The sequence below is a fragment of the Heterodontus francisci genome, chromosome 19 (assembly GCF_036365525.1).
Source record: "Heterodontus francisci isolate sHetFra1 chromosome 19, sHetFra1.hap1, whole genome shotgun sequence".
Lineage (NCBI taxonomy): Eukaryota > Metazoa > Chordata > Chondrichthyes > Heterodontiformes > Heterodontidae > Heterodontus > Heterodontus francisci.
The window spans coordinates 40,103,124-40,129,488 of NC_090389.1; the positions used below are offsets into that span (position 1 = coordinate 40,103,124).

General features: G+C 42.2%; 1 protein-coding gene across 19 annotated transcripts in view; it reads left to right on the forward strand.

The window, feature by feature from the left end:
* Positions 1-26,365, forward strand: part of LOC137380025 (forkhead box protein P1-like) — a 621,483-nt gene that overhangs the window by 376,342 nt on the left and 218,776 nt on the right. For 16 of the 19 annotated variants that reach the window (XM_068051516.1, XM_068051514.1, XM_068051512.1 and 13 more), the window contains one exon: positions 6,816-6,905. In XM_068051516.1, coding sequence (XP_067907617.1) covers positions 6,816-6,905 — 90 coding nt within the window. Of the gene's footprint in view, positions 1-5,421; positions 5,439-5,963; positions 6,226-6,815; positions 6,906-26,365 lie in introns of those variants that run through there. The other 3 variants (XM_068051532.1, XM_068051531.1, XM_068051527.1) reach the window with 3 other exon arrangements.

A 26,365-nucleotide genomic window follows, 5' to 3' on the forward strand; every position in this document is an offset into this window, starting at 1 on the left:
TGAGCATACAACAACAGCCTGCGTTTATATACTGCCTTTTAATGTAGCGAAATGTCCAAAGACACTTAACAAGAGCACAGAAGGAGGTATCAAATGAAATGACCAAAAGCTTGGTCAAAGAGAAAGATTTTAATGAGCATTTTAGAGGAGGAGAAAGAAGTAGAGAGGCCAACAGGTTTAGGGAGGAAATTTCAGAGCCTAGAGCCAAGACAGCTGAAAGCACAGTGGTGGAGTGATTAAAATTGGGCATATGCAAGAGGCCAGAATGAGAGGAGCACAGAGGTCTCGAGGGGTTATAGGGCCGGAAGAGGTTACAGAGTTAGGGAGAGGTGAGGCCATGGAGAAATTTGTAAAGAATACTGAAGATTTTAAAATTAGGGTGGAAAATTTATACAACCCTGTAAATATATTGACGTGAACACTTGTGATAACTGGATGAGTTCTCTTATCTTTTTAATCTTGGTTTGTAATTCTTTTATAATCTTTGTTTTTCCTCTCTTGTGTTTTACTGTTGTATAGTTTTCATTTTTGCTTTAATTCGTGTTTCTACCTTTTAAATTTTGTTGCTCCCTTTTAAATAAAGTAGTCCAGTCTCCCTCTGTTGTCTCCTTTCTCCCTTCCTTGGTTTGTAAAACTACTTGCCAATCAGGCAATCAGTGTCTAAGAGGAGCTGGGGATCTCTGACCTATTGACTTTTTTGCTCCTGGGAAAATAACTTGCCTCAACTCTGCACACCTTTGTAAGCACAGCTTAGTTCTTGTGAAGGGACTAGGAAGTATGAACATTGTTATGACCAGATGAGGAAGGGGTCTCGGGCCCCCCTCTCGGCCCTTTTCTGGTTTGGCCCGAACAGGGTTTAACTTTTAAAAACACAATGTTTTTAGCTTCCCCTCAGTGAGTCCTTGCTCACTGCTCTCTAATTATAATTGTAAAGGAATCAACCAGACAGGTTTTCTTAGGTTTAAACAAGAAAGGTGTAAGTTTATTAACTATAAAACTCTTAACTCAGTTAAAACTACTAAAAATAGGTGCAGAGGAGGAGAAAGAATTAAAGGGGGTAGGTTTGAAGTAGTACTTGGAATTCATTTACTGGTTTTTGTTTGGATGTAAAGTATTTGATTGAATTTAAGTCTTGCAGTTCTTGCGGGGCCCAGTGCACACTTTCAAACTTATTTCGCTGTTACCAGAAGGCTGCAGGAGCCTTCTGTCTTGAGGCTGAAGTTGCTTGTGTGGTCCCTGGAACTTTGTGTGAGAGAGAGAGAGAGACCTTGCTTCTCTTTGGTTTTCAAAATGCAGTCTGCCTCAAAACTTTACCATGAGCACAATTCAATCAATTCCCAGGTTGGCCAGCAGGCTAGTCATGTGACTGGCTCTTTGTTTGAAACAACATTACCTGCGAGGTTTAGACTCATAGAATTTTACAGAACAGAAACAGGCCCTTCGGCCCATCGTGTCTGTGCCGGCCATCCATCACCAAACTATTTGTTGATTCTTCAAAACTTATTAGACACTCTCAATGGGGGGAGGGGGGTGGTGCTGGTTGTGGGTGGAATGCTGGCTCTTCATCAGACAATGACTCTCAATGTCTTTTGATCATCAATATTGACAAAACCCATCCGGCTAATCGAATCAGGGAGCACTCCCATTGTCTTTCTATTCAACTGTCTCTCCAGAATGCAAATGTGCAGCCATATTTTCTGCCATTCAGTCCTGTGGTCTTTTTAAACAAGTTATGTTCAAGGTCCAGTCAAGAAGTGTTCCATATGATGAAATTAATATGTTTCCATTTGGCAGGTGTGGTTTCTGTCACAACATGTATATACCATTTGCGGCACCAAGGTGCGCTGACATCATGGGCAGAATTTTACAGACCCCCGCCCTCGATGTCGGGGTCATGGTAGGGGATGGGGGCGGGCCAGAAAATACCTCCGGGAGATTGCCACCATGCACCCCCACGCGGGAGGGCCTGGCCCGATACTGCTGGACCCCCGCCGCTTGGTGACAGGACCCCCATTAACATATGTAAATGCATTTAAATTAATGGATTAATAATACTTATTTTCCCGCCGTCTGTCCCCGTGCAATATTCCTGCTGCTGGTCGGCACTCCCGCAGCTTCAGATTCCCGTCCAGGGAACCAAGGCGGAACACTGGTGGGGAGGGGGGAGGAGGTAGGTTTCTCAGTGCGGGAGTGGGGGGAGTTGGGTCCAAGTAATATTATTGGTGTAGCAGATGGTGGGAAGGGTCATAGTTTAAAGTTTATGCACTTTGGCGGGGGTGGGGGGGGAGGTCAGGTGGACAAGGTAAGTGTTTTGGGGGGAGAGGGCAAGTTATTAAGTCGAAGGTTATTGGGGGTCGGGAGAAGGGCAAAATAAATGTTTTTAATTTTTTTAATTCAATGTCTCTTTAAGTTTTTGAATTGAATGGCAGGGCTCGAAGCCCTTTAAAAATGTCGTCAGCGCCTGCGCAGAGGCAGCTGATGCTATTGCCAGGGACGGACACCCTGCCCCCCACATCATTGGCAGGGGGCTGTCCGCCCCGGCTATTTAAATGAGCCGCTGAACTTAATATCGTGGCGGCTCCATGGCGTGCAGCCCACACGGGCGCAAATCGGTGGCGGGAGTATAAATGTCAGCGCCTTGCCACCCATCATGTTGTTCCTTCTGTTTTTATTTGATTTTATTTTTCACTTCACATGCTACAATGCGCTCCTTAAAACATCCCAAAGCAAACAGTGTCCATAGTCTGAGAGAGCAGTTAAGGCTTTTAACACCTCTGCAGTGATAATATTGCAGATTTGCCTCTCTACCGCTAGACTGTCTCTAAAGTCTGGAATTCATCACTTTGGGGCTATCACAGATCTGCTCCCTACATTTTACTACAATGTGGCACAGAACAGTGGTGGATCCGGCATTACCCTATTGCACTTTTTTTAGGAAGAGGTAAGAATAAAGATGTCCCAAATATATTTCCTATTTAATTCTGAATGTCTTACTAAAAATGGTGAAAAAATTATTATACCCCAAATTAAATAGTGTTATTTTGTTACAAAATAATAACATTCTATTTAATTAAATTTTGAGCTGGATAATAAAAATTTCAATATCAGTTGTTTTATGAAAGCATCTAATTTTGCTGATCTTTGCATCATCATAAAGCAGCACAGTGGTTGATGCAGGACAATTATTGAATACATATTCAAGGTTGTAACCTAGGCAAGAGTAAAGGCATTCTGTCAATATATACACAACAGTAAATTATAGAGTTGGATTTGCATTGTTTGTACGTTATCTATTTGAAATAATAAAGACTATTTAATGTCAAAGACTGTGAGTGCTGATGCCAGCAAAAAAGCTGACCATGAGGTAGCTGTAGGAAATTATTTAAACTATTCCTCATATTTTCCATATCATGAAAGCATACAGATTTGTTTATTGCCAGCATGCTTTTTATTGAGTTTAGCAGTGAAAGAAAAGAATGAATATTAGCCATTGCCAATGCTCTGGCTGGGGCACTCTTGATGGCTCAATGGGTATACACTACATGGTGTGTACTAAGTCATTTAGAGCAGAATGTCCGAGGTTGATACCGCAACCTTGCTAAATTAGTTAATATTAGCTGTAGCAGATAGAGCATTATAGTTGACCTCAAACACTCTGAGTTAGTCGGGGCAAAAAATCAGCTAAGGCTCCTGCTCTTGATTGCCATCCAGTTACCACTGCTACAAAGTGTGTATGTGTGAACATTGGACGAGGACAAAATGCCCTTAGCTTTTCATCACTTGCTGTCTAAGCTTGCACATAAAATATGGTCACTTGGGTAAGGTGGCAGAGGAGTGCTGGAATGCTTGCAGAATACTCCATTGTGACTCAGTGTCTTCTGGAGAAAACTGGAGGGAATGAATTTGTTCACTCTGCATATCCACGAATCAAGGTTTAAGACTCAGTTCAAATCTAGATGTTGGAACTGTAATTTGTTTTATGTATTCACAGTCAAGCCACTAGATGGCACGTCCAACTAGGGGAAATACTAACTGCTTAAAGAACATGCTTCCTGATTACTCAATTAGAAACAAACATTGGCATCAGACGTTATGTGGAGAGCCTGTGGCCTTCTCACATGCTTTGCCAATGGATGAGAATCTATTATGATAAATATGGTAAATTGGCCAATATAAATTGCCCCTAGTATAGGTAGGTGGTAGGGGAATTGAGGGAAGGTGGGGATGTGGTAGGAATATGGGATTAATATAGGATTGGTATAAATGGGTCGTTGATGGTCGGCACAGACACGATGGGCCGAAGGGCCTGTTTCAGTGCTGTATCTCTAAATAAAAATAAAATAAATAATAAAAATAAAACAGGTGTGAGATGATTTAGCGACATAAATACACTATGTCAATTATCTTCATAACCAGCATTTACAATTTGTCACCTGTGCAGTGGAGTTTCTATTTGATATTTGCAGAATCCCATGTACATAAACTGTCAATTTATAACAATAGAGTACAAACTTCTGCCAGTAAGATACAGTTACTTGGACTTATGCTCCCTGCACTTTTCTAAGCTGGTATACTGGTCATATGATCCTGCTTTTTGAACTTTAATTCATGGACAGTCAGCTCCACCTAATATATGTCTTGGTTTTGCCATAATACATACTCAGGCAACATGCTGTTACCCCCATTTGTGAGCTTTAAATACTGCTGTCTGTCAGCCTCTGGTGGTTTATCTCTAGTGTCTGGATTTGCTTTAAGACTTGTATGTCTATCACGGTGGTGTTGCTTTGAATGTGAGATCAAACGAAAATGAATTCCAGAAAAAAAATTCCTTGTATGAAGAAAGGAACAGTCTTGTGTAAACATCCCCGTGACAGCTCCCAATGAGTTATTTTACTAGAGCATTAGCACCCAGGATGACAGACAGGCAGAGACTACGTGCAAAATAACAAATCAGTCCCTGTGAGCCAGCAGGCAGTTGCCACAACAGAAATAAGATTTCTAAAGGAATTTTGTTCCACTTTTATTGTAAACGTTTGTGTGGCAGCTCATCTTTTTACAAGCTGTCTTGCCTTGGAGTCTTGAAAAGCAGGCACTGGTTTTCTTTACTAGGAGATGTTTGTATTGAGGCACTCACCTGACAGAAAGCTGCAGTATCATGAATAGAATCGAGGATAAATTTGAGAGTAAAGTCAAGATAGGTATTGTACTCTTTTGTTTATTTGTCATTTACTTATATGGGCATTGCTACTATGGAAGTGGGCCTTTTTAGCTGGCCAAAAAGGGCAGCGTTCCAGTATATTTTCATTTCAGTGTGCTTCAGCTGCATAGCACTTCCTGTTTATTCAACATCTTTACACCATTCTTCAGCCCCCGCTTCACAGCAACAGCCAAAGAACAACTGCAAGCCAACGGAAATTTAGAGGCATTAAGATCTTTCGGTAAACTTCCCCACTCTGTAATTGTTTGTGTCATATCCAGAATTAAATCTGCCAATTATACAGTCCCAATGAGCTGAATAAGGGAGTTGTTGAAAGATGCAAATGTTATGATTTAACCTTAAATTGATGGTAAATTAGGTCATGCTGAGGAATAAGGAAAATGTTACGAAGAATCAATTTATATTTTTATCATTCGTGTTGTATGTAAATACTGGAGATGACTGTACAACCAAAAAAAAGTCTGCTTAATAGAGTCAAATAACAGGTAGTAACAAAGAACAGCCAGTCTGCCAAAGCACACACAAAATGTTTGCAAAATAAAATTTAACTCCATAAAAGTTGTCTTTGGTGATTAACAGTGGTCAGATGTTTGGAACTGGTCTGAACTGTTTGTTTAATAGTAGGAGTAATCACATGGGGGTGGGGAATGGAAAGAGTGACTGAATTTATTTACTCAGATGTTATGCTGATGTAGGTGTGGAACTGAAAGTCACTGTGGGAACTGTGGGTTGCTTTTTGTTGGTATCTTCATAGTTCTGATGGTCATCGAATTTCCCAGCTTGTTGGTTTTGTTTATTCTGGACAGTCTATGTTTGATTATTTATCAGAAGGAAAAGGGAGTAGCTTGGGCATAAAATGACTGTGCTAGGTTTTATTTTCCAGCAGCCAGAGTATCGTTTAGTGCATCGCAAATCTTTTAAAGCCAGCAATCTATGGTATGATTTTTTTGATGAAAGACAGCAGAATTTTTAATTCAATTCTAATTACCCCAAACTGCGTTGTATTTGTAAGTAAACATTTAATGATCTAGCCAATGATTGTCTTTACATTGAACTTTTTATATTATTAGGGTGGCTTTCACGATTTTTGTTTTTCTTTTTGTTTGTAAGGTATTTTAATATGTCCCATTTTTTTATTCTCCTACTCATAGCCACAAGGGATTCTTGGGTTTAGCTGTTTTGTAACATGCTAGCCAGCTTCTCATAATGCATTGTTCCTTTGGAAAATTTGATATCTACTGACAACCATCCATCAATATAGTCTGAAAATGGAATACTCTTTTAGTGGAAAAAGGAGACATCGGAATGCAGAATTTTTTGTTGATGTACCTTTATGTTCAATAAAAGCACTGTTAAGTTTAAAGAGACTTCCAGAATTTAATGCTGCAGAATTATATGTGGCACTGTCATCAATCGAAATAAATTTCATCTATCTATTAAAACATTTCTTTTAGGGTGTTAGCTTGTAGGTTTAGGTGGTAAAATAAACTGTATGAAGCACCATTTGTGGTAACTCTTCTTTGTGTGATGGAGTAGTAAACTGTCCCATTGGGTCCATTTATGGTTAAAAGGTGAATGTTATTCTTTTTTTATGTAGGCTTTTCAAGTTGCGCGACAGCTCCTGCTGCAGCAGCAAGCCAGTGGGTTGAAGTCTCCCAAGGGAAATGACAAACAACCAACCCTCCAGGTAAGTGTATATTTATAGATTATATATACTATATAGTGTGTGTGTTTGCGTGTATGTGTGTACTTGAACCATTTTTAGATGGGAAAATGGTTAGGTGTACAACCTTGATGTGGCTGGCATTTGCCATATTTCATGGAATGATGCAGCATCATCATTTTAATGATCTATTGTGCTAACTAGATCTGGTGTTAGGTACTGAAGAAGTGCTTTGTTTTGTTGATGTCTAAAAGTTCCCTTAGAAAATGAAATATGACTGCTTTGACCTTTCATCTTATTTGTCAGGATTCAAATAATTTGAAACCATCAAACCAACCACTTTTCATAGTCGAACTAGGAATTTTGTTACAGAGGTTAACAGTGGACACTCTTACAGTAGATTCTCTTATAAACTAATTGTTGATTCTTATGAAGGCTTGATGCCACTGAACTGAAGTATCATTATTAATATTCAGTCTTATTAATGCATTCAAAGAGTAATTAAATGCATACATTTATTCTGATGCAATTGGATCTTGACACTTATATATAGATCTATACACTATTAATACCATGAATGATTTCTGCTCTCTGCATTGTCTTGCTGTCTGTCATTCACAATCTATATTATATGAAATGTACTCCAGTAATATGAATTCTTGCCATTTTAAGTGGCCGTACTAAAATTGTACATTAATAAAAGTTTTCTGTATTTCCTTAAACTGAGTTTAAGTACCATGGCCTTGAGTTAGGATTACAATATTTTCATGGTAAAGAAAGATTTAATTGAGCCACTATGCTTTCAGTATTTAAAAAAGAAAGTCTAAAAGTGATTGATGTTGGAGCTTTATATGTTTGGCAATTTGTTCTCACCTTAACGATGTGCACCTCCACTAACTGCAGTCCTGTTCTCCACTGACATCCACACACATAGGGCTGAATTTTCAGGCCCCCATCGAGGTTGAGAATGGAGGTGGATGGGGCCCAAAAATACCAGCGTCGGCCAGCGTGTCAGTTTCCTGACCCTGTTCCCAGCACTGGCCATTTTTGCCAAGGCAGCTTTGGGGCCGGCAGTGCTACCTGCCCCCACGAGGCGGGAAGCCAGGAAGGCTCATTAAGAGCCTTATTTATTTTATTATTTTATTTTATTTAGAGATACAGCACTGAAACAAGCCCTTCGGCCCACCGAGTCTGTGCCGACCAACAACCACCCATTTATACTAACCCTACACTACCCCCATATTTTCTACCACATCCCCACCATTCTCCTACCACCTACATACACTAGGGGAAATTTACAATGGCCAATTTACCTATCAACCTGCAAGTGTTTTGGAGGTGGGAGGAAACCGGAGCACCCGGCGGAAACCCACGCAGACACAGGGAGAACTTGCAAACTCCGCACAGGCAGTACCCAGAATCGAACCCGGGTCGCTGGAGCTGTGAGGCTGCGGTGCTAACCACTGCACCACTGTGCCGCCCCTTGTCAACCAGGGGTAAATCCCAGCTTGCTCCAGTTTCCCAATGTGACGGGGGAACAGTTTAACTGCCTGGGAGTGTGCACCCAGCAGCAGGCCAGGGGGGCCAGTGCTCCAGGCAGACCTGGAGGCCTTTCCTGCTTGCCTGGGTGCGGGTGCAGCCAAAGACCATCCTGTAGAGGGATTCTCACCAGCCCCCCCACCCCCTCCAAAAAAAAGCAGTGGTGGCCTGGCTGTTTTTTCTGTTTTTTAATTAAAAGGTCAGTGAGAGGGCACCTCTTCATGTTGACACACCCTCTCAGTTACTTACACTTTACTGCAGCCTGTTGCTCCTCTCAAGCTGGACGGCCTCTCATCCAGCTTCGAGAGTCTGCCTGCCACCCTTAATTGGACAGGGAACCTGCCTCCATGCCAATTAAGGGGGCACCACGTTCAAAATGCCAAAGACTGATTGTTTCCCCCTGGGCAGGTTGGGGACTCAGAAACTCCCGCTTTTGCCCCAGAGCAAAAAATCAGCCTATAGACATTATTGCAGGAGTCATGGGATTGGTCGATTTTCTTATACATAACCCAGGGGCAGTGCGACCAATGGTAGCCCCCAAATTGCTGCACTGACAGAGATCAGATAATTGAGCACAGACCAGGGATTGTGCTTGGGATCACCTGAAATTCTCACTGGATTAACTCTTTGGAGTCTTTGGGGGAAGATGAAATTTCAGTTGTAATCATGTAAAAAATATCTTTGCTTAACTCTCCTGATAGCGATGATAACTTAAGAAAGGATTTTTGGTTAAAACCGGATTTGTAAATCAGAGGATTTAAACTTCCGGTTTTCTGCAGCTGAAGGATTAATATTGAGTCTGTTTGTGAGCAAGCAGACAGCCTTGAGTGGCTATTACAAAATACTCCACAATGCTGACCGTTGCTTGACTTCACTGGAAAACTAAGAAAAATTAAGTAACTTCAGTGCCAGCAAAAAAAAAATCTTTGCAATCATGTGATTGGCATAATTCAAACTGAATTTGAACATTACATCCCTCCTTCTACCCCCCACCCCCACCTCAAACAAGACTACACATGCAAATATTCTGTCACAGATCATGGCTATACTCCTTTTTTCCACACATCCTACACATCTCTGCCTCCTGCCCAGTTTCCCCACCAACACCCTCACCCCCAACAAACCCCAGCCAGAAAGGTTGGCATAATGGACAGGCTAGGCTCAACTCTACCTACCAAAGCTAGTCCAACATGTAGGAATTGCTTTTTCTTTGACGTTGACTTGCAAAAATGTTATTGTCAGTAAACTAGTAAAGATGGCAATTGTTGAAAGGTGTAGGAATATTCATTCTAGAGTATGAGTTGGGCCAATTAATTGTTGTTTGTTGGTCTGAATTTTTGATCCATTTCGTGCTGACTTTAACTTCAGACTTTTGTCTTCTTTTGCTTAAAGTGAATAAAGTATCAATCTTCCTAAGCCATCATTAGTTTTCAGGTAGTCTTGCAGAAATAAGTTTAAATTCTGTGTTTGTGGATTGTATGAAGCAGATGTTGTGTACAATGTTATCAGCTTTTCATATTGGAATGCAAAACATTGCCTGGAGATGTGTAAATTAATTCTCCAAACTGATGTACAGTGCCTAAAATTGTTTTGAGGAGGGACAAAAGCCAAACTAAGTGTACTGGACTGGCCATAAATGTGCAAATTGCTAACAATTTTACTAAAATGTCACGTGTAATTATGGGCATCCCTTCCCCCACCACTTGGTTTACACAATGAATCCTGCAAAAGAGACTCCCACCTAGCTAATTAACATTATCACTGAAAATGGTAGGGTTGAGTCATTAGTTCCATGTGCATTTAATTAGAGGCAGACTGAAATTGGATTTAACTTATTACTTTTCATGGATCACTTTCTTGTCATCACTTCAAATTGGATTGCAGCCCCAGGTAACTAATTATGGGAGCCGCAGGATCAAGAGTGAAGAAGAAGGTAATTAGGAACCACAGCGTTGGACCCTTGCTGATAGTCCACTAGTACTGTGGAAAAATATAGTTTTATTTTGTAGCACTGCCACAAGCAGGGGCATTAAAATTGTGGAAATAATATTCTGCTCTGTTTGGAATCATGGGAAGGCTGCTGCCACCTATTGCGGTTTATGTGATGTGCAGCTGTGTTGAAGATGTTATGTCCACATGGTTCCACAATGAACTTCTTAATGTGTAGTTTAAACAAGTGAAGTCAACATATTGCATGTAGGCATGAGGTAATGCAAGAACTATGTACTCAGGCTTTTTCATTTGTGTGGAAAAAAATGCTATCAAACAAAACTATGTAGCAGGATGTGGAACAAAATTTAATGTTTTGGATTAGTGTACATGAGAATTGTCTGTACATTGAGATGTAACCAACTGTTCTCGGTTCAAAATATTCTTCATTCGTATAATTTTTTTACTGGGTGAAAAATGTCTGCTGCTCTAGGATCATAAAACATTTGTACAGGCAACAATGAAACGTCATGACGTGGTCGTTTCAAGTAGTGCTCATTGTTTCCTGTACAATATTAGTGGGTTTAAGAAATAAACTGAGCAAAAAATACAGACTGTTAAAAATTAGCCTTTACTAGTGCGTAATTCTCCTTTAATGAACCGACATCCACAAGGTTATAAAAAAAAAACTCAAAGCAACTTTCACATCTTAATAATGATTTAAAGTAAAATCTTTGTGTGGTTTAAAGAGTTCCCATTAAGGTCAAGTAGTGTAGTGTTTTCTCTTTTTCTGAATGCTGGCTGAATGAGTATCACGGTGGGTGATGAATGCTAACTTTTCTTCAAAGTCTGAGGCTTTTTCTGTTGGGAGCCGAGGGTCCTTTTCCTTCAGTTTGTATAGGCAGCATTTGAACTACTGTGCTGTACACACCATAGCATTGTCCCAGCATACGCACACCAAACGGCTCAAATCTGCAACTCATTACTGCACAGTACTGGAGCCCATCCAGTGGTTAGAATATTTCCTGAAGCCTAGAATAACAGCAGTTAGTGCAAGCGCCACACTATAGAAGTGACAATGAGGGGCGGTCTACCCCTGTTGGCATGATGCCCAGTCAGGAAAGCTAGATGAGATATCAAGACAGTAAGATTGCTGCCATCCATACAGGTTGTACTGTCCAACTTGAATTTTTTTCTAAAGAGAATGTGGTTTAAACAATGTTACAGCATCAATCCGCTCCACTTCTTGCTTGTGCAGTTCAGAATTTGGTCTTTGATTATGTATTCTTTATGATTCCTCTCAAGTACAGTATGTAGCATATCTTTAATGACTTAAATTGGTTATTATGGCTATGCAATTACTTTGCAACTTGTACTAGTTCATTAAAGATTAAGGACTTAGAATAAATGTTTTTCTTGTCAAAAAAATTGCTATGTATATCAGATATTAGAACCAGATTGTCGTAGTTCTGCCTGAATGAAGTAGTTTCTCTTGTTTTGTACATTTTCTCTTCAGGATTATGGACAATCTGTGAAGTCAAAAGATTTCATCCCCACCCCCACCTTTGTCTCTCACTGAAGATGTAAATTAATTTTTTGTCCTTTCTAAGACATCTTGATGTTTGTGTTAACAGCCATTGTCCATTACATAAGCAGACTGGGGAAGGGGTGTGGTTCACATCTGTATGTCTGCTGTTTTGAAAGCTTTAGGAATTTTCCTGAGACTTCTGTGTGAGTAATATGTCAGTCAAAGTAAAGCTATTATAATAAATATAATTAAAATTGGAGGAACCTTAGATCTGCAAATTTTTGTCTGCATAAAGAAATGTCTGCATCTTTTGCACATTTCTCTTTCCTTGTTTAGAGATAAAGTTGTACAGTAATAAAGCAGAACATTACTATTACTAAATGGTCATGGTTGCTCTGTGACTTGTGAATGAAGCCGCCTTTGAAAAAGAGATCTTTGATAAAACATTCCAATATAGTTTTACAACTGGTTGGGATCATCTATAAGTGCAAGTGATGGATTGCTTTGATATCTTTTCATTTTAAAAAAACACTCAAAAAGACGCATGAGTGTATTAAAAAAATATTTTTATATTACACAGATTTCTACAACTGGCTTAAGAAAAATGTTGGTTTTCAGTTCCTTATTCAGAAGTAAGATTAATTTCTTCCTTTCCCAGGGGGCCAATATTTGTTAAAGAAAAAAACTGTCCACATGAGCAAAACAGGTCTATTGTCATTTGCAAATGTCAAATGGGTCTGCTTACATGTATGCACAACCCTTTTATAAATGCAACAAACAAAAATTCGACATATATGGGGGAATTGTAACTTTAAATAAAAGGCTGGTTTGGATTGGGTTGGACTGAGTTTAAAGTCTTTAAAAATTGGATTCCGGCCCAAATCTGCTGCCAACCTGCACACTTCTGGCTTTAACTGAAGTGGGAAGATGGGTGGATGACCAACCCCCTCCCAAGAGACAGGTTAGCACTTTTTAAAATATTATAATGAGGCTTCGAGCGTCATTTTATTCAACTTTCCAATTTTAACTATGGACGGCTGTGTTTCCCAAACCCCGGGAAACCCGACAGGCAGCTACAGCCAGGTGAGGGCTTAGCGGATCCAGGAGGTGAGTGCCATAACGCCTAGTTCCTGAATCCAGTATGCTTGCCTGAGCCATCCCAACGATTGGGCAACCCTTGCCCTCCCTCTCCCAACCTTGCCCACGAAGCCGCCAATTCTCCCCCCCACAATACCTCAAGCCTCTGACCTCCCCCCTCCCCTGTGCAGATTTACTCTATCCTGTGGCCTGCACCGACCAGCTCCCCATCTGACTGGAAGTCAAGCTGGTCAATCAGGTACACACTGTGGAGTTGTTAAAACAGCACAGTATGTGGGGGAATCCCAACTTACATGCCCCCCACGCCTTTCTGACTGCACCCACTACCCCCATCTCCTGGCAGATCAGCTAAGCAAAATTCCAGGCCCTACTGTTCAGTTTACATTCCTAAAATTATTCAGCAGCTACCCCAAAAGGTGAATTGACCATCTTACACTATATGCCACCTGTGGCTGTAACAAGTGTATTGTAGACCATTAGTAAATTCTATTATTGTGACCATCAACTGACAACTAAAGAATAAATGGCACTGTTCTTAAAACTTGCATGCCATCCATTTCCCTACGCATTTAGTTTCTAATCACAGCCGGACTATCAGAGGAATGTATTGAGTGGATGTGTGATTGTTTCCCAATTATGTGGTGGGAAAATTGATGGCAACACAATAATTTGATATCTCTTATCATTGACAGAAACCTAGCAATAGCTCAGGTGCTCACATGAGAACATAGTGTTAGTATTGTGGCACTGTGGAGTTTACTTATCCAGTTCCAACAATTCTCCATGTTGCCCCTCATGGGATTGCTTGCCCAGTGATATTGCATAGGATTAGAGTAACAGGAGTAGGCCATTCAGCCACTCGAGCCTGTTCCGTCATTCAGTTATATCATGGTTGATTTGTACCTCAACTCCATTTACTCACCTTTGTTCCATTCCTTCCAGGTTTGAATGTTTCATGCATCAAAAATTAACATTAGATTAGGTTAGACTAAATTGAGGAAAAGTAAAATTTAAGTGAAATAGGGCAGAGAGAATTTGAGAAGATTGGGAGGAAGGACCAAATATGTGCAGAAGTATTTACATTTTTCATTTGTATTTTAAGTTTCTTTCAGTTGAGTGAGATTGTTACATTAAAGCTACAGCTGACATTTGAGCAGCAATTTTTCCTCTGGAACTAATTAATTTCAGATTATTTCAGAAATCAAAAACACGTATGTCATGGAATTATTTGGTTAACAACTTGCACTTATGCAACGTTTGCAACATTGAAAATCATCCCAAGGTACTTCACTGAGACATAAGGAAAATGAATGGCAAGCTAAAAAAGGAATTATTAGGCGAGTGACCAAAGGTTTGGTCAAATAGATGCGTTTTAAGGACGGTCTTAATTTAGGAAAGCAAGGTAGAGATTTAGATGGCTTTAGAGAGAGAATTCCAGAGTGTGGGGGCTTCGTAACTGAAGCTGATTTTCCACAATTAAGTTGTGCTGTCTGGACTATATATTCCAACAGTAATCATGCTTTTTAAAAAAAAAAGTCATTTTGGAAACACTTGCAATAATACTTTAGCTTTAAGGATGACTGATATGCGTGAATTATGAAGTGCTAGGTCAAACAGTTAGCAGATTAGCATTTGCAGAAGTGAGGACAGAGGCCATTAATCTGTAGTTTAAATATGCGTATGTTGTATGTATATGCTGTAAAACTATACAGTTAAATGCGTTTGACCCTTACCATATACTCAACAGTAAATATTTGATAGACATGAATGAACAGAAATATTCTTGAAGTAACTTAACACTTAAACAAGATGTATTTGTCCCAGAAAGTCCCTGTAGATGTATCCACTCTAGCATTGTAACTTTTATTGGTAGTTCGTGTAAGTGGGGTTTCAAGTCAAATTACGGCAGTGGAGCAGGAGCAGCACCAAGGAAGTTCCAGGCTTGCAACCTCAATTTTATCCTAACATGAGAATGGGGGGCATTCAGTTTGGATGCCCAATTAAACCCAGTTTACTTTTCAGCTTTTTTGAAGTCAATGGAGTGTAAAATCAGGAAGGGTTTAAATCGGGTGTCCGACCCAATTGTGCCTCCTTTTTTCCAGATGTGTTAGGTTAAAATTGCGGCTTTACTCTTCACCAGATATGCAGAGGAGTGGAGTCTACTTAGTGCATTCGCTTGCGTTATGTATCATAATGCCAAAACCACTGCAGCAGCACTGGCAGTTGGCACCAATGAAATACTTTGTGCAACCATAAATGTTTCTGAGAATATTATAGTGAAATAAAATATGTTGCTGTGTAGGCAAGATGTTTGGCAACCTAATGACGGTACAATACGATCGTGTGACAATGTTATTTAATCTTTAAAAAGTGAATATATTTTGTGATTTAAAATAATTGATGGATGCATTCGATCTGTTGATATGCTATAGGGTTAGATGAAGTAGAGTGGGGAAGAGGCTCGTGTGAGCCATAAACCAGCAAAGACCAGTTGGTTTGAGTGGCCTTTGTCTGTGCTGTACATTCTATGTAAAATCCCTCTATTTTATTCCCACCCTGTACAACACTTGTGAAAGGCGAAACACTGCTGCACTCAGGCCTCCAGGAAAGCTGCTTTAAGCCAGCAGCTAGGAGGCATCATATTACATCAGCCTCCAATTTTCTCTCCAATTCAGAGCTTTCCCACCTAAGTGCAGCTGAGTTTAGTAGCTTGACACAATTTACACTAGATTGGGTACAATAGTGTAGTTAGGTTACTGGACTGATAATCCAGAGAATGAGAGTTCAGTTTGAAAATTTAAATTTAGACTTTTATGGAGTCGGGAAATAAAAAGCTAGTATCAATACAAGTGGCTATGGAGTTGTCAGATTATCAAAAAAACCCAACTAGTTCATTGAGTGCAAAAGATACGCGTTTGTAACCATCTTCAGCCAGAAGTGCCGAAAGGAAGATACTTCTCAGTATCCACCTGGTGTTCCTTCCATCATAGATGCCAGTCTTCAGCCAATTAGATTCACGCCACATGACACCAAAAAATGGCTAAGTGCACTGGACACAGTGAAGTCTATGGCCCTGACAACATTCCAGCTGCAGTGAAGACCTGTGCTCCAGACCTAACCGCACCTCTAGCCAAGCTGTTTCAGTAGATTAACAACACTAGTGTCTACCCAACTATGTGAAAAGTTTTTCAGTTATGTTTTGTCCACACAAAAATAGGCCAAATCCAACCAAGACAATTCCCACCCTATTAGTCTACTCCAAATCATCAGCAAAATGATGTAAGGAGCTGTCAACGGTGCTATCAAGCAGCACTTAATCTGCTTAGTTTGAGTTCTATCAGGTCCACGCAGCTCAAAGACGTCATTACAACCTTAGTCCAAACATAAGCACAACAGTTGAATTCCAGAGGTGAGGTGAGAGTGACTTCTTTTATCATAAAGGAAACATTCAATAAAATGTAGCACAAGGAGCCCTAGTAAAACTGAAATCAAATGGGGATCTAGGGGGGAAGCTTTCCAGTGTCTGCAATCATATCAGAGACAATGCTGATACTCTGGTAGTTGGAAGGCAATCACTTCAGCAATCTAGGAGTTCCTCAGGACAACATCCTGGCCCAGCTATCGTCAGGTGCTTCTCAATGACCTTCCTTTATCATGAAGTGCAAAGTGGGGCTGTTTGCTGATGATTGCAGTGTTCAGTTCCATTTGCAGTTCCTCAAGTAATGAAGCTGTCCATACAACAAGACTTGGACAACATCCAGGTTTGGGCTAATAAGTGGCAAGTAACTTTTCCACCACATAACTGCCAGGCAATAACCATATCCAACAAGAGAGAGCATAACCATCTCCCCATGACGTTCCCATTACCATGTCCCCAACCATCAACATCCTAGGGGGCACCACTGACCAGAAATGCAACTGGACCAGCCACAGGAATGTCAAGGCTATGAGAGAAGATCATAGGCTCGCTATTCTGTGGTGAATGGCTGACTTTCTGACTTCCCAAAGTGTCTCAATGTACAAGTCAGGAGTTTCCTGACTAGAGTTTTTACTCCTAGTCATTATCTAGTGACTTCTATGGAAAAATGAACACATATGGATGTTACTTGAGAGAAGGATTGTGATTTCCCTTCACAGTGAAATAACCTGTGGGCACTATCTAAGCTCCCACATGAAGAATGACCACTTATGTGAAATACTGGAAGGGTCAACCATCAATTTGGGGACACAGCATGAATCACTGCCTTAAGGATTGTGGACTGAAGCCCCACTCCAAGACTTGGGCACACAGCCCACAAATTTGCTTGGGGTTCTCCTAATTGTTTACTGCAACTGTGGTGGAAGATTGGCATAAACCACAGAAATGTGCATCAACAAGGTCTCTGAAATTAGAGAAGCTGATTGATAGGGTGAACTTGTGAAGAAATTCCCAGTGATAACCAGGGTAGATACCAGTGCAGCATTGAGGGAGTGCTTCATCCTCAACGGTGCTGTCTTTCAGATGAAATGTTAAACCAAGGCCCCATGTGCTTAATTTTATAGATGTAAAAGATGCCACGATACTTTTTTTCGAAGAACAGGGATATCGCCCAGTGACTTGACAAACATCCCTCCCTCAACTAACAACACCAAATCAGTAACTAGACATTCACCTCCTTGCTGTTTGCAGGACCTTGCTAGGGGCAGATTGGCTATTGTGTTTGCCTCCAATGCAATAGTGACTACTAGTTGAAAAGTAATTAATTAGCTGTGAAACACTTTCAGACATTCTGAGCCATGTAAGACTGTAATTCTTTCTGTTGAGGAGAGGAGAAAGTCAAAGTTCATGGAATTGTCTTGAGCTGACAGTTTTGTAAATAACATATTAAAATGGTGCCATGAACTATCTTGGCACTTGGATTTTAAAACATTGATTCTTGGCCTATTTCTTTGTTAGCTGATGCTGCTTCTGATTGTACTTCAATACGCAAGGTATGCAACAGCAGTTGAGATGATTCCCAGTTTCCCTTCATTCTGATAGTGAAGCTCCTGACACAGTGCTTCCCTCCTGATAGCATGATTAGTGTAAGGAACTCACTGTTTTGGTAATCATTGGCATAAATCGTATTCTAGCACTTCTCACAATGAATCAGAACATCAATGCACTCACTACCTTTCCATATAACCTTCAATGTTTTGGGTGACAATCTGCATTGATATTATTATGTTTGTCCTGCTGCAAACCGTGATTATGCATTTCTCCCAATTAATTTTTAACTTATTATAAGGTCACTGTGCAATGGAAAGAAAAACAGTGAAATTGTTTTTTTTTTAATTCTTTCATTGTGATTTTACCTCGTCCATGTAACAATGGTATAATGAGCTATATTACTGTGAATAGGAATGGATTGGTCTGTAAAAGGATTATCTAAAATGGAAGTGATTTAATCAGAGGTTTTGCCGGGAATGTTCGAAGGATATTTGTTGGAGGAGTCATAGCTGAGCCCAACCCTGTTCCCACCTAGAATCCGTAGGTGCAATTTCTAGCAAAGATTAGGGGATCACACTTAAGGAGCTAGAACCATGGCTAATTTTCCTCTTGTTAGCGCTGGGGAGAAAAGTGACCGAGGTTACTTGTAGTGCCTTTGCTGTTGCCCTGGCTGAAAATGGGAAACTATTTAGCCTACATCACCTCCAGTCCAGAACCAAGGCTACTCCAACCTCTGTCATCGAGTTGCAGTATGCTGACGATACTTGCATACGTGCACACGCAGGGGGCGAGCTTCAAACCCTCGTCGATGCATTCACAGAGGCGTATGAAAGAAAGGGCCTTAAGCTAAACATTTGGAAGACAAAAGTCCTCTACCAGCCTGCTCCCACAGTGCAACACTGCCCACCAACTATCACGATCCAGGCGAATCACTGAACAATATGGATTAAAGGCCTGCTACCTGACCCGAAACCGACGGGACCCGACGACATGTGTCGAAATCGGGTCGGGTCGGGTCCCTCTTCCGGGTCCGGCTTTCGGGCTCGGGTCGGGTTGGATCAGGCCGGACACACACGATAAGTGCTCTGCCATTAAGTAATAAAAATAAAAAACTTAGCCGAGCTGGGAATCCGGGACGAAACTGAGTCTGCGTAGTGAATGAGTGATGTCACTATGACATCATCACACATGCGCTGCAGCTTCCGGGAGGTTCCGAGTCCGAAGGTAAGTAAAGGGATGGTCGGGCTCGGGTCAGGTCGGGTTCGGGGCGAAATTGGAGGGACTTGGGCCAGGTCGGGCTCGGGTCCGCTGTGGATCGGTCGGGTTCGAGTCTGGTTCTTTTTCCTGACCTAAGCAGGCGTTTAATGTGGATCACTTCTCATACCTTGAGAGCCTCCTCTCAGAAAGGGCAGACATCGGTGATGAAACTCAGTATTGCCTCCATTGTGCCAGCGCAACCTTCGGTTATCTGAGGAAAACAGTGTTTGACAACAAGAACCTCAAACCTGGCACCAAGCCCATGGTCTACAGAGCAACAGTGTTACCTGCTCTCCTGTATGTGTCGGAAACATGGACACTGTACAGCGGATATCTCAAAGCCCTGGAAAGATATCACCAGCGGTGTCTCTGCAAGATCCTGCAAATTCAGTGGCAGGACAGGCACTCCAATATCTGTGTCCTGTCTCAGGCCAACATCGCCAGTATCGAGACACACGTCGTGGCTAGTCAGTTATATTGGGCGGGTCACATTGTCCGCATGCCTGACAGAAGAGTCCCAAAACCAGCTTTCTACTCTGAGCTCCGTCACTGCATGAGGCTACCAGGGGAGCAGAGGAAACGCTACAAGAATGTCCTTGAAGCCTCCCTTGAAACAATGTGACATCTCCACTGAGTCATGGGAATCTCTTGCCCGAGACTGCCCAAAATGGAGAAGAAGCATCCATGAAGGTGCTAGCCAGTTTGAACAACGTCGACATGCCCAGGCAATGATCAAGTGCAAACAACAGAAGAAGCTTTCAGAAATTCGAGCATCCCATTCACTCGCCTCACCAAACACCTCACCTGTGGCAGAGTGTGCAGTTCAGAATTGCACTATTCAGACACCTAAGGACTCACAACCCTGGAGTAGAAGAAAGTTATCCTCATTCCTGAGGGACTGCCTAAGAAGAGAAGAAGGAGGCTGAGAACATCAAACTTGGGGTTTTCTTGGTCTGTATGGCTCAGCTACGCATTGGCTAAGCTGTCAGGAGATCAGTTAAATGCTTGCTGTATCGTACTTGGTTTTCCATCATAAATTAAATTAATCCATTATTGTGTTTTCAGCAGTGTGAAGCTTTTCTTTGTGTGCTTCGTGATCTGTAACTGAAACAAACAAGACAACAAAATTTAATCAGGCCATTAATTTTCATGTTTGGCAACTGTTCACGAGCTTAATGAAATAATGTTAGCTAATGTAAAATCGAGGGGGCTAAATTCAATAGCCCCGGAAACTGGGTGTAGGCATCATGATGCACGATTAACCTGCATCATAGACTGTAATGCAGGCAGAACGCAAATGTGCTGCCTGCTGAAATACATGCCTGCAATGCCAAGCCGCTGCTAACCGTGCTGTTGTTTAACTGGATACCTGAGCAGTGGGCCACTATCATGAGTGGCTAGCACCGGTTAAATTTAGCCTGCAGCTCTTAAAGGGGAGGTGCTTTGTGGCTGGAGCAGGTGTTGGCAGTCCTTTGAAGCTGAATCTGACCTGGGAAAGATGAAAAAAAAGGCATAACACAGGAGAGAGCAGGCACCAAGGTTTTCAAATGGGCATTAGAGGTCTAGGTGGAGGAGGTGCAAAGGAAGAGAGATTTCCTGTGCAGGGGGAACGGAAGACCCTCCAGACACATGCGTACAAGGCAATGGGAGCACATGGCTGTGAAGGTCAATGCTAGAAGTTAAGCCCTTAGGAACTGGATGCAGTGCCGCAAGAAGTTTAGTGACCTCACACAAGTGGTCAAGGTCAGTGAATGCATCTTCAAATGCCATATCCTACCAACTGCACCATTAGCCCCAGACACTGCTCAATTCATCACACACCCATCAATCATCTACCAACAATCTCTATTAATCTTGTAGCTGATATTCATATGCTCCACCATACCTAACACACAAATCACTGTTTAAGGCCTCACACCCACATCTCACAGCTTGCACACACTGCCAGCTATTCAAACATGACAGCAAACACAGTCAAAAGGATTGCACCACACTCATCAATACACTTCCCTCTCTCTTGCACGGCAAGGTGATGCATAACTGGAGGTAACAGGAGCTAATCGGAGGGGGATAGGTGCACCGCCATGTCCTGACCTCCATGGGGGAGATGGTGCTGGCCATTATTGGGACAACCATTAATGAAATGGGGCCAGCAGAGGGGCTGAAACCTTTGAACGTGATGATATCCTCATACCTAATCATCCTTCTTACATCCTACCTCTTCCCCCTCATCCTGCACTTTCTTCTGATTTACAAGTTGCATATGGTGCAAGCATGTACTTCTTACTTTCCCCCTTTTTCCGCACCACAACCTTGCCCATATGCCTTTTTGCTATCACATATCCAAAAAGTGCAACCTGAGAAGCAGTGGAGGAAAAGCAAGAAGACAGTGATTATTAAGACACAGCACCATTGCTTGATTTTTGCACAGCAGCCATCTCAGAAACTGACGGCCTGTAATTTAGAGGATAGCTTCAAGGTGGGGTGGGGCTAGAGAAGCCATGAGGGGAAGAAGCGCGAGGTGGGGAGCGAATGGCGATGGGAGGAGTGAGCAGTCGGGAGCGGGAGAGAACGGCGAGATAGAGTGGTGAGCATTTGGGAAGGAACAGCGAGCAGACAGGCATGGGAGGGAGCGGCAATCGCGGGAGGGAGCGGGGAAGAGAAAGTGGTAATTGAAGTGACGATCGTGGGAGGGAGCTGGGTATTGTTGGGGGGATGGAGGCAGCAATCATGGCCGTTGAGTGGTGAGGGGGTTTGGGTACAGTCGCTTTTTTGTGTCAAATTGAGCAGTGCCATCTTTAAGCTCCATCTTTGACAAAGAAACAATTACAACTGTGAGGGATATGTTGGAAGGTTCATCAAATGAGGCCATATGGATTGAGCTAAGGAACAAAAGAGGGGCAGTCACACTGCTGAGAGTGTACAATAGACCTCCAAACAGTCAGAGGGCGATAGAAGAGCAAATTATGTGGGCAAATCTGAGAAACAATAGGGCAGTAATAGTAGGGGATTCTAACTACCCCAATATTATCTGGGATAGTTTTAGTGTGAAAGGAATTGAGGGAGCAGAATTCTTGAGGTGCATTCAGGAGAACCTTTTAGGCCAATATGTAGCAAATCCAACAAGAGATGATGCAGTTTTAAATTTAGTTTTAGGAAATGAAGCTGGGCAGGTGGAAGGAGTGGCAGTGGGAGAGCATTTTGGTGGTAGTGATCATAATTCAGTCAGTTTTAACATAATTATGGAAAAGGACAAAATAGAACAGGAGATAGAGTTGTCAATTGGGGCAAGGCCAATTTTACTAAGCTGAGGAGTGATGTAGCAAAAGTGGACTGGAAACAGCTAGTTGAAGGTAAATCAGTGTCAGAGCAGTGGGAGGCATTCAAAGGGCAGATTCAAGGGGTTCAGAGTAAGCCTGTTCCCACAAAGAAAAAGGAGGGGGGAGGCGGTGGCCAAATCCAGAGCCCCATGGATATCAAGGAGCTTACGGGGTAAGATAAGGCTGAAAAGGAAAGCTTATGTCCGACACCAAGAACTCAATAGTACAGAAAGCCAAGAGGAGTATAGAAAATGGAGGGGTGAAATCAAATAGGAAATTAGGAAAGCTAAGAGAGGCCATGAAAGAATATTGGCAACCAAAATCAAGGTGAACCCAAAGATGTTTTATCAATACATTAAGAGTAAGAGGATAACTAAGGAAGGAGTAGGGCCCATAAAAGACCAAAAAGGTAACCCATGTGTAGGGGCGGATTTTGTTGATATTGTTCTTAATGAATACTTTGTGTCTGTCTTCACAAAAGAGGGGGACGATGCAGATTTTGTAGTTAAGGAAAAGGGTTTTGAAGTATTGGATGTGATAAATATAGGGAGAGAGAAAGTATTAATGGGATTAGCATCTTTGAAAGTTGATAATCACCAGGGCCATATGAAATTTACCCCAGGCTGTTCAAAGTAGAATGAGAGAAAATAGCAGAGGTCTGACCATCATTTTCCAGTCCTCACTGGATACAGGTGTGGTGCCAGAGGATTGGAGGACTGCAGACGTTGAACCTTTGTTTGAAAAGGGAGCGAAAGATAGACTGAATAATTACAGGCCAGTCAATCTAACCTCAGTAGTGGGCAAATTATTGGAATAAATTCTGAGAGACAGGATAAACTGTCACTTAGAAGGACACGGATTAATCAAGCATAGTCAGCACGGATTTGTTAAGGGAAGATCTTGTGCTGGAGTAGACTTGAGAAGACAGTGAGTGCGTGGTCATGGTACGCACATCAGGATGTTGTTGAATGTACCACTGTATTCGCCTTTCCTGCCCAGCTAAGATAATTGAATCCCTGAGCATGGCAACACAATCCTGCTGCTTACCTCATAAATAATCTCCAGCCATGCCTTCATGGTTTCACTGGCAGGTTTCTTCCTTTCATCAGTAGGGAACAGTATTTCCCCACAGGCCCTGCATCCCAGTAACATATCCAGAGAGACTTCACTAAAGTGAAGAACAGAATGGAAATGTTGGGACTCCGTTCTGACAGTTCCTTCTTTTGTTCTCCCACCTCCAGAATCCATCAACTGTCATCTTTTCAGTGTCCATTTAAATAGTGGAGTTGAAATCGACTGAGATTCATCATCACACCTGCTCAACTTAATTGGTTGAGAAACCCACAAGTTAGGTGCAAATGTAGTGGCTGGGTTAAAAAGCCACTGATCGACACACTGTACTTAACCTCCAGGTTTCCTGTGTGCTACCAGGCACCCACCCCACCCCCACCACAACACTCCGCTCCGCTCCGTCCATCAACAAGTAAACCCCTACTCCACCTTGTTTCAGCATGCCAATGAACTGCTGTGTCACGTTTCGTGTGGCACTATGGTTTTCATTGTGTGCATGCTGTGCTCATGGGCGTGGGTTGTGCAATGGCACCATCAGCCATGCCGTCAGCGGATATCACTTGTCACCTAATAACCACCTTTTGGTTTGCCTTGGTGGCTCAAATGCACCTGGCACAGTGGACTGCCGCAGAATTAAAGCACCATGACTGCTGCCAGGAGACCCAGCATTGACTTGCATAATATTCTGCCAATAGTTACACACCAGTGGATGTTAAGCATTAAGAGAGTGGAATCCATTTTAGTTCTGGTATAGGGCAGATTTGATACCCTGACCTGCAAAGTGATGTAGTTAGTGGAATGTGGCAACATGCGTAAGCCAGCAATCCTAGTGAAGCCGCATTCTTTTTCCACCTGCTTGTCTCTGGCAAGAGAGAAGAAATGTAGTTAGCTCTCTTTGAATAGAGAGCCTCAGTGACCTCCCTTACGTAACAGTAATTGGCAAATGGCGAGATGCTGCAAATACTTGCAACTTCAGCCTGGAAGGAGCCAAATGTCTAAACGTTTATTACCACAGTTATCTACACAGCCACTAGCAATGCAGTCCTTGCCCTGCTCTGAGGTTGCATTCATGGTTGAAGTCATGCTTACTAAAGCGTAAACATCACATGCATTGTTCCCCACTGAGGTTCAGGTAGGAGATATGCTCCCTGAATTCCCTGGTGTGTATTTGGCCTGCTATTGAGAGTTCATCTTCCCCCTCCTCCTTCCTCTTTCAGCAGCTTGTTCTGCTTAGTGTGGCCTCTATTCATTCTCCAAGTCATACTGTAATCCCACCTTCCAGCACCTGGTCCATGGTTTTGCAGGTTACAGCACTTCAAGTGCATGTCCAGGTACCTTATTAAAGAATTGAGGGTTTCTGCCTCCACCACCATTCCTGGCAGTGAGTTTCAGACACCACCACCCTCTGGGTGAAAAAGGTTTTCCTCATGTCTCCTCTAATCCTTCTACCAATCACCTTAAATCTGTGCCCCCTGGTAATTGACCTCTCCGCTAGGGGAAACAGGTCCTTCCTGTGTACACTATCTAGGCCCCTCATAATTTTGTACACCTCAATTAAGTCACCCCTCAACCTCCTCTGTTCGAGGGAAAACTACTCCAGCCTGTACAATCTTTCCTCAAAGCTGCAACTTTCAAGCCCTGGTAACATTGCTGTAAATCTCCTCTGCATTTTCTCCAGAGCAATTATGTCCTTTCTGTAACAGGGTGACCAGAACTGTACGCAATACTCCAGCTGTGGCCGAGCCAGCGTTTTATACAGTTCCAGCATTACATGCCTGCTTTTGTATTCTATGCCTCGGCCAATAAAGGAAAGCATTCCATATGCCTTCTTCATCACTCTATCTACCTGTCCTGCCACCTTCAGGGACCTGTGGACATGCACTCCAAGGTCTCTCACTTCTTCTACCCCTCTCAATATCCTCCCATTTATTATGTATTCCCTCACTTCATTTGTCCTTCTCAAATGCATTACCTTACACTTCTCTGGATTGAATTCCATTTGCCACTTTTCCGCATACGCAGCCAAACCATTGATATCATTCTGGAGTCTCAAGCTATCCTGTTCATTATGAATGACACGGCCAATTTTTGTGTCATCAGCAAATTTCCCAATCATGCCTCCCACATTTAAGCCCAAACCATTAATATATACCACAAACAGCAAGGGACCCAGCACTGAGCACTGTGGAACACCACTGGAAACAGCTTACCATTCACAAAAACATCTGTCGACTACTACACTTGGTTTCCTGTCCCTGAGCCAATTCTGGATCCAACCTGCCTCATTCCCCTGTATCCCATGGGCTTTCATTTTACTGACCAGTTTGCCATGCAGGACCTTGTCAAATGCCTTAGTAAAATCCATGTAGACCACATTCACTACACTACCCTCATCAATCCTTCTTGTTACTGCCTCAAAAAACTCAATTAAGTCAGTAAGACATGACTTTCCCCTAACAAATCCAGGCCGACTATCCATGATTAATCCGTGCCTTTCTAAGTGGCAGTTTATCCTGTCCCTCAGAATTGATTTTAACAATTTACCCAGACTGACCGGCCTATAATTATTTGACCTATCCCTCACGCCCTTTTTAAACAACGGTGCGACGTTCGCGGACCTCCAATCGTCTGGTACCTCACCTGTATGTAGTGATGATTTGAAGATGATCCTCAGTGCATCCATTACTTCCTCCCTGGTTTCCTTTAACAACCTGGGATGCAATCCATCCGGTCCTGGCAATTTATCCACTTTCAGTGATGCCAGACCCTCTAG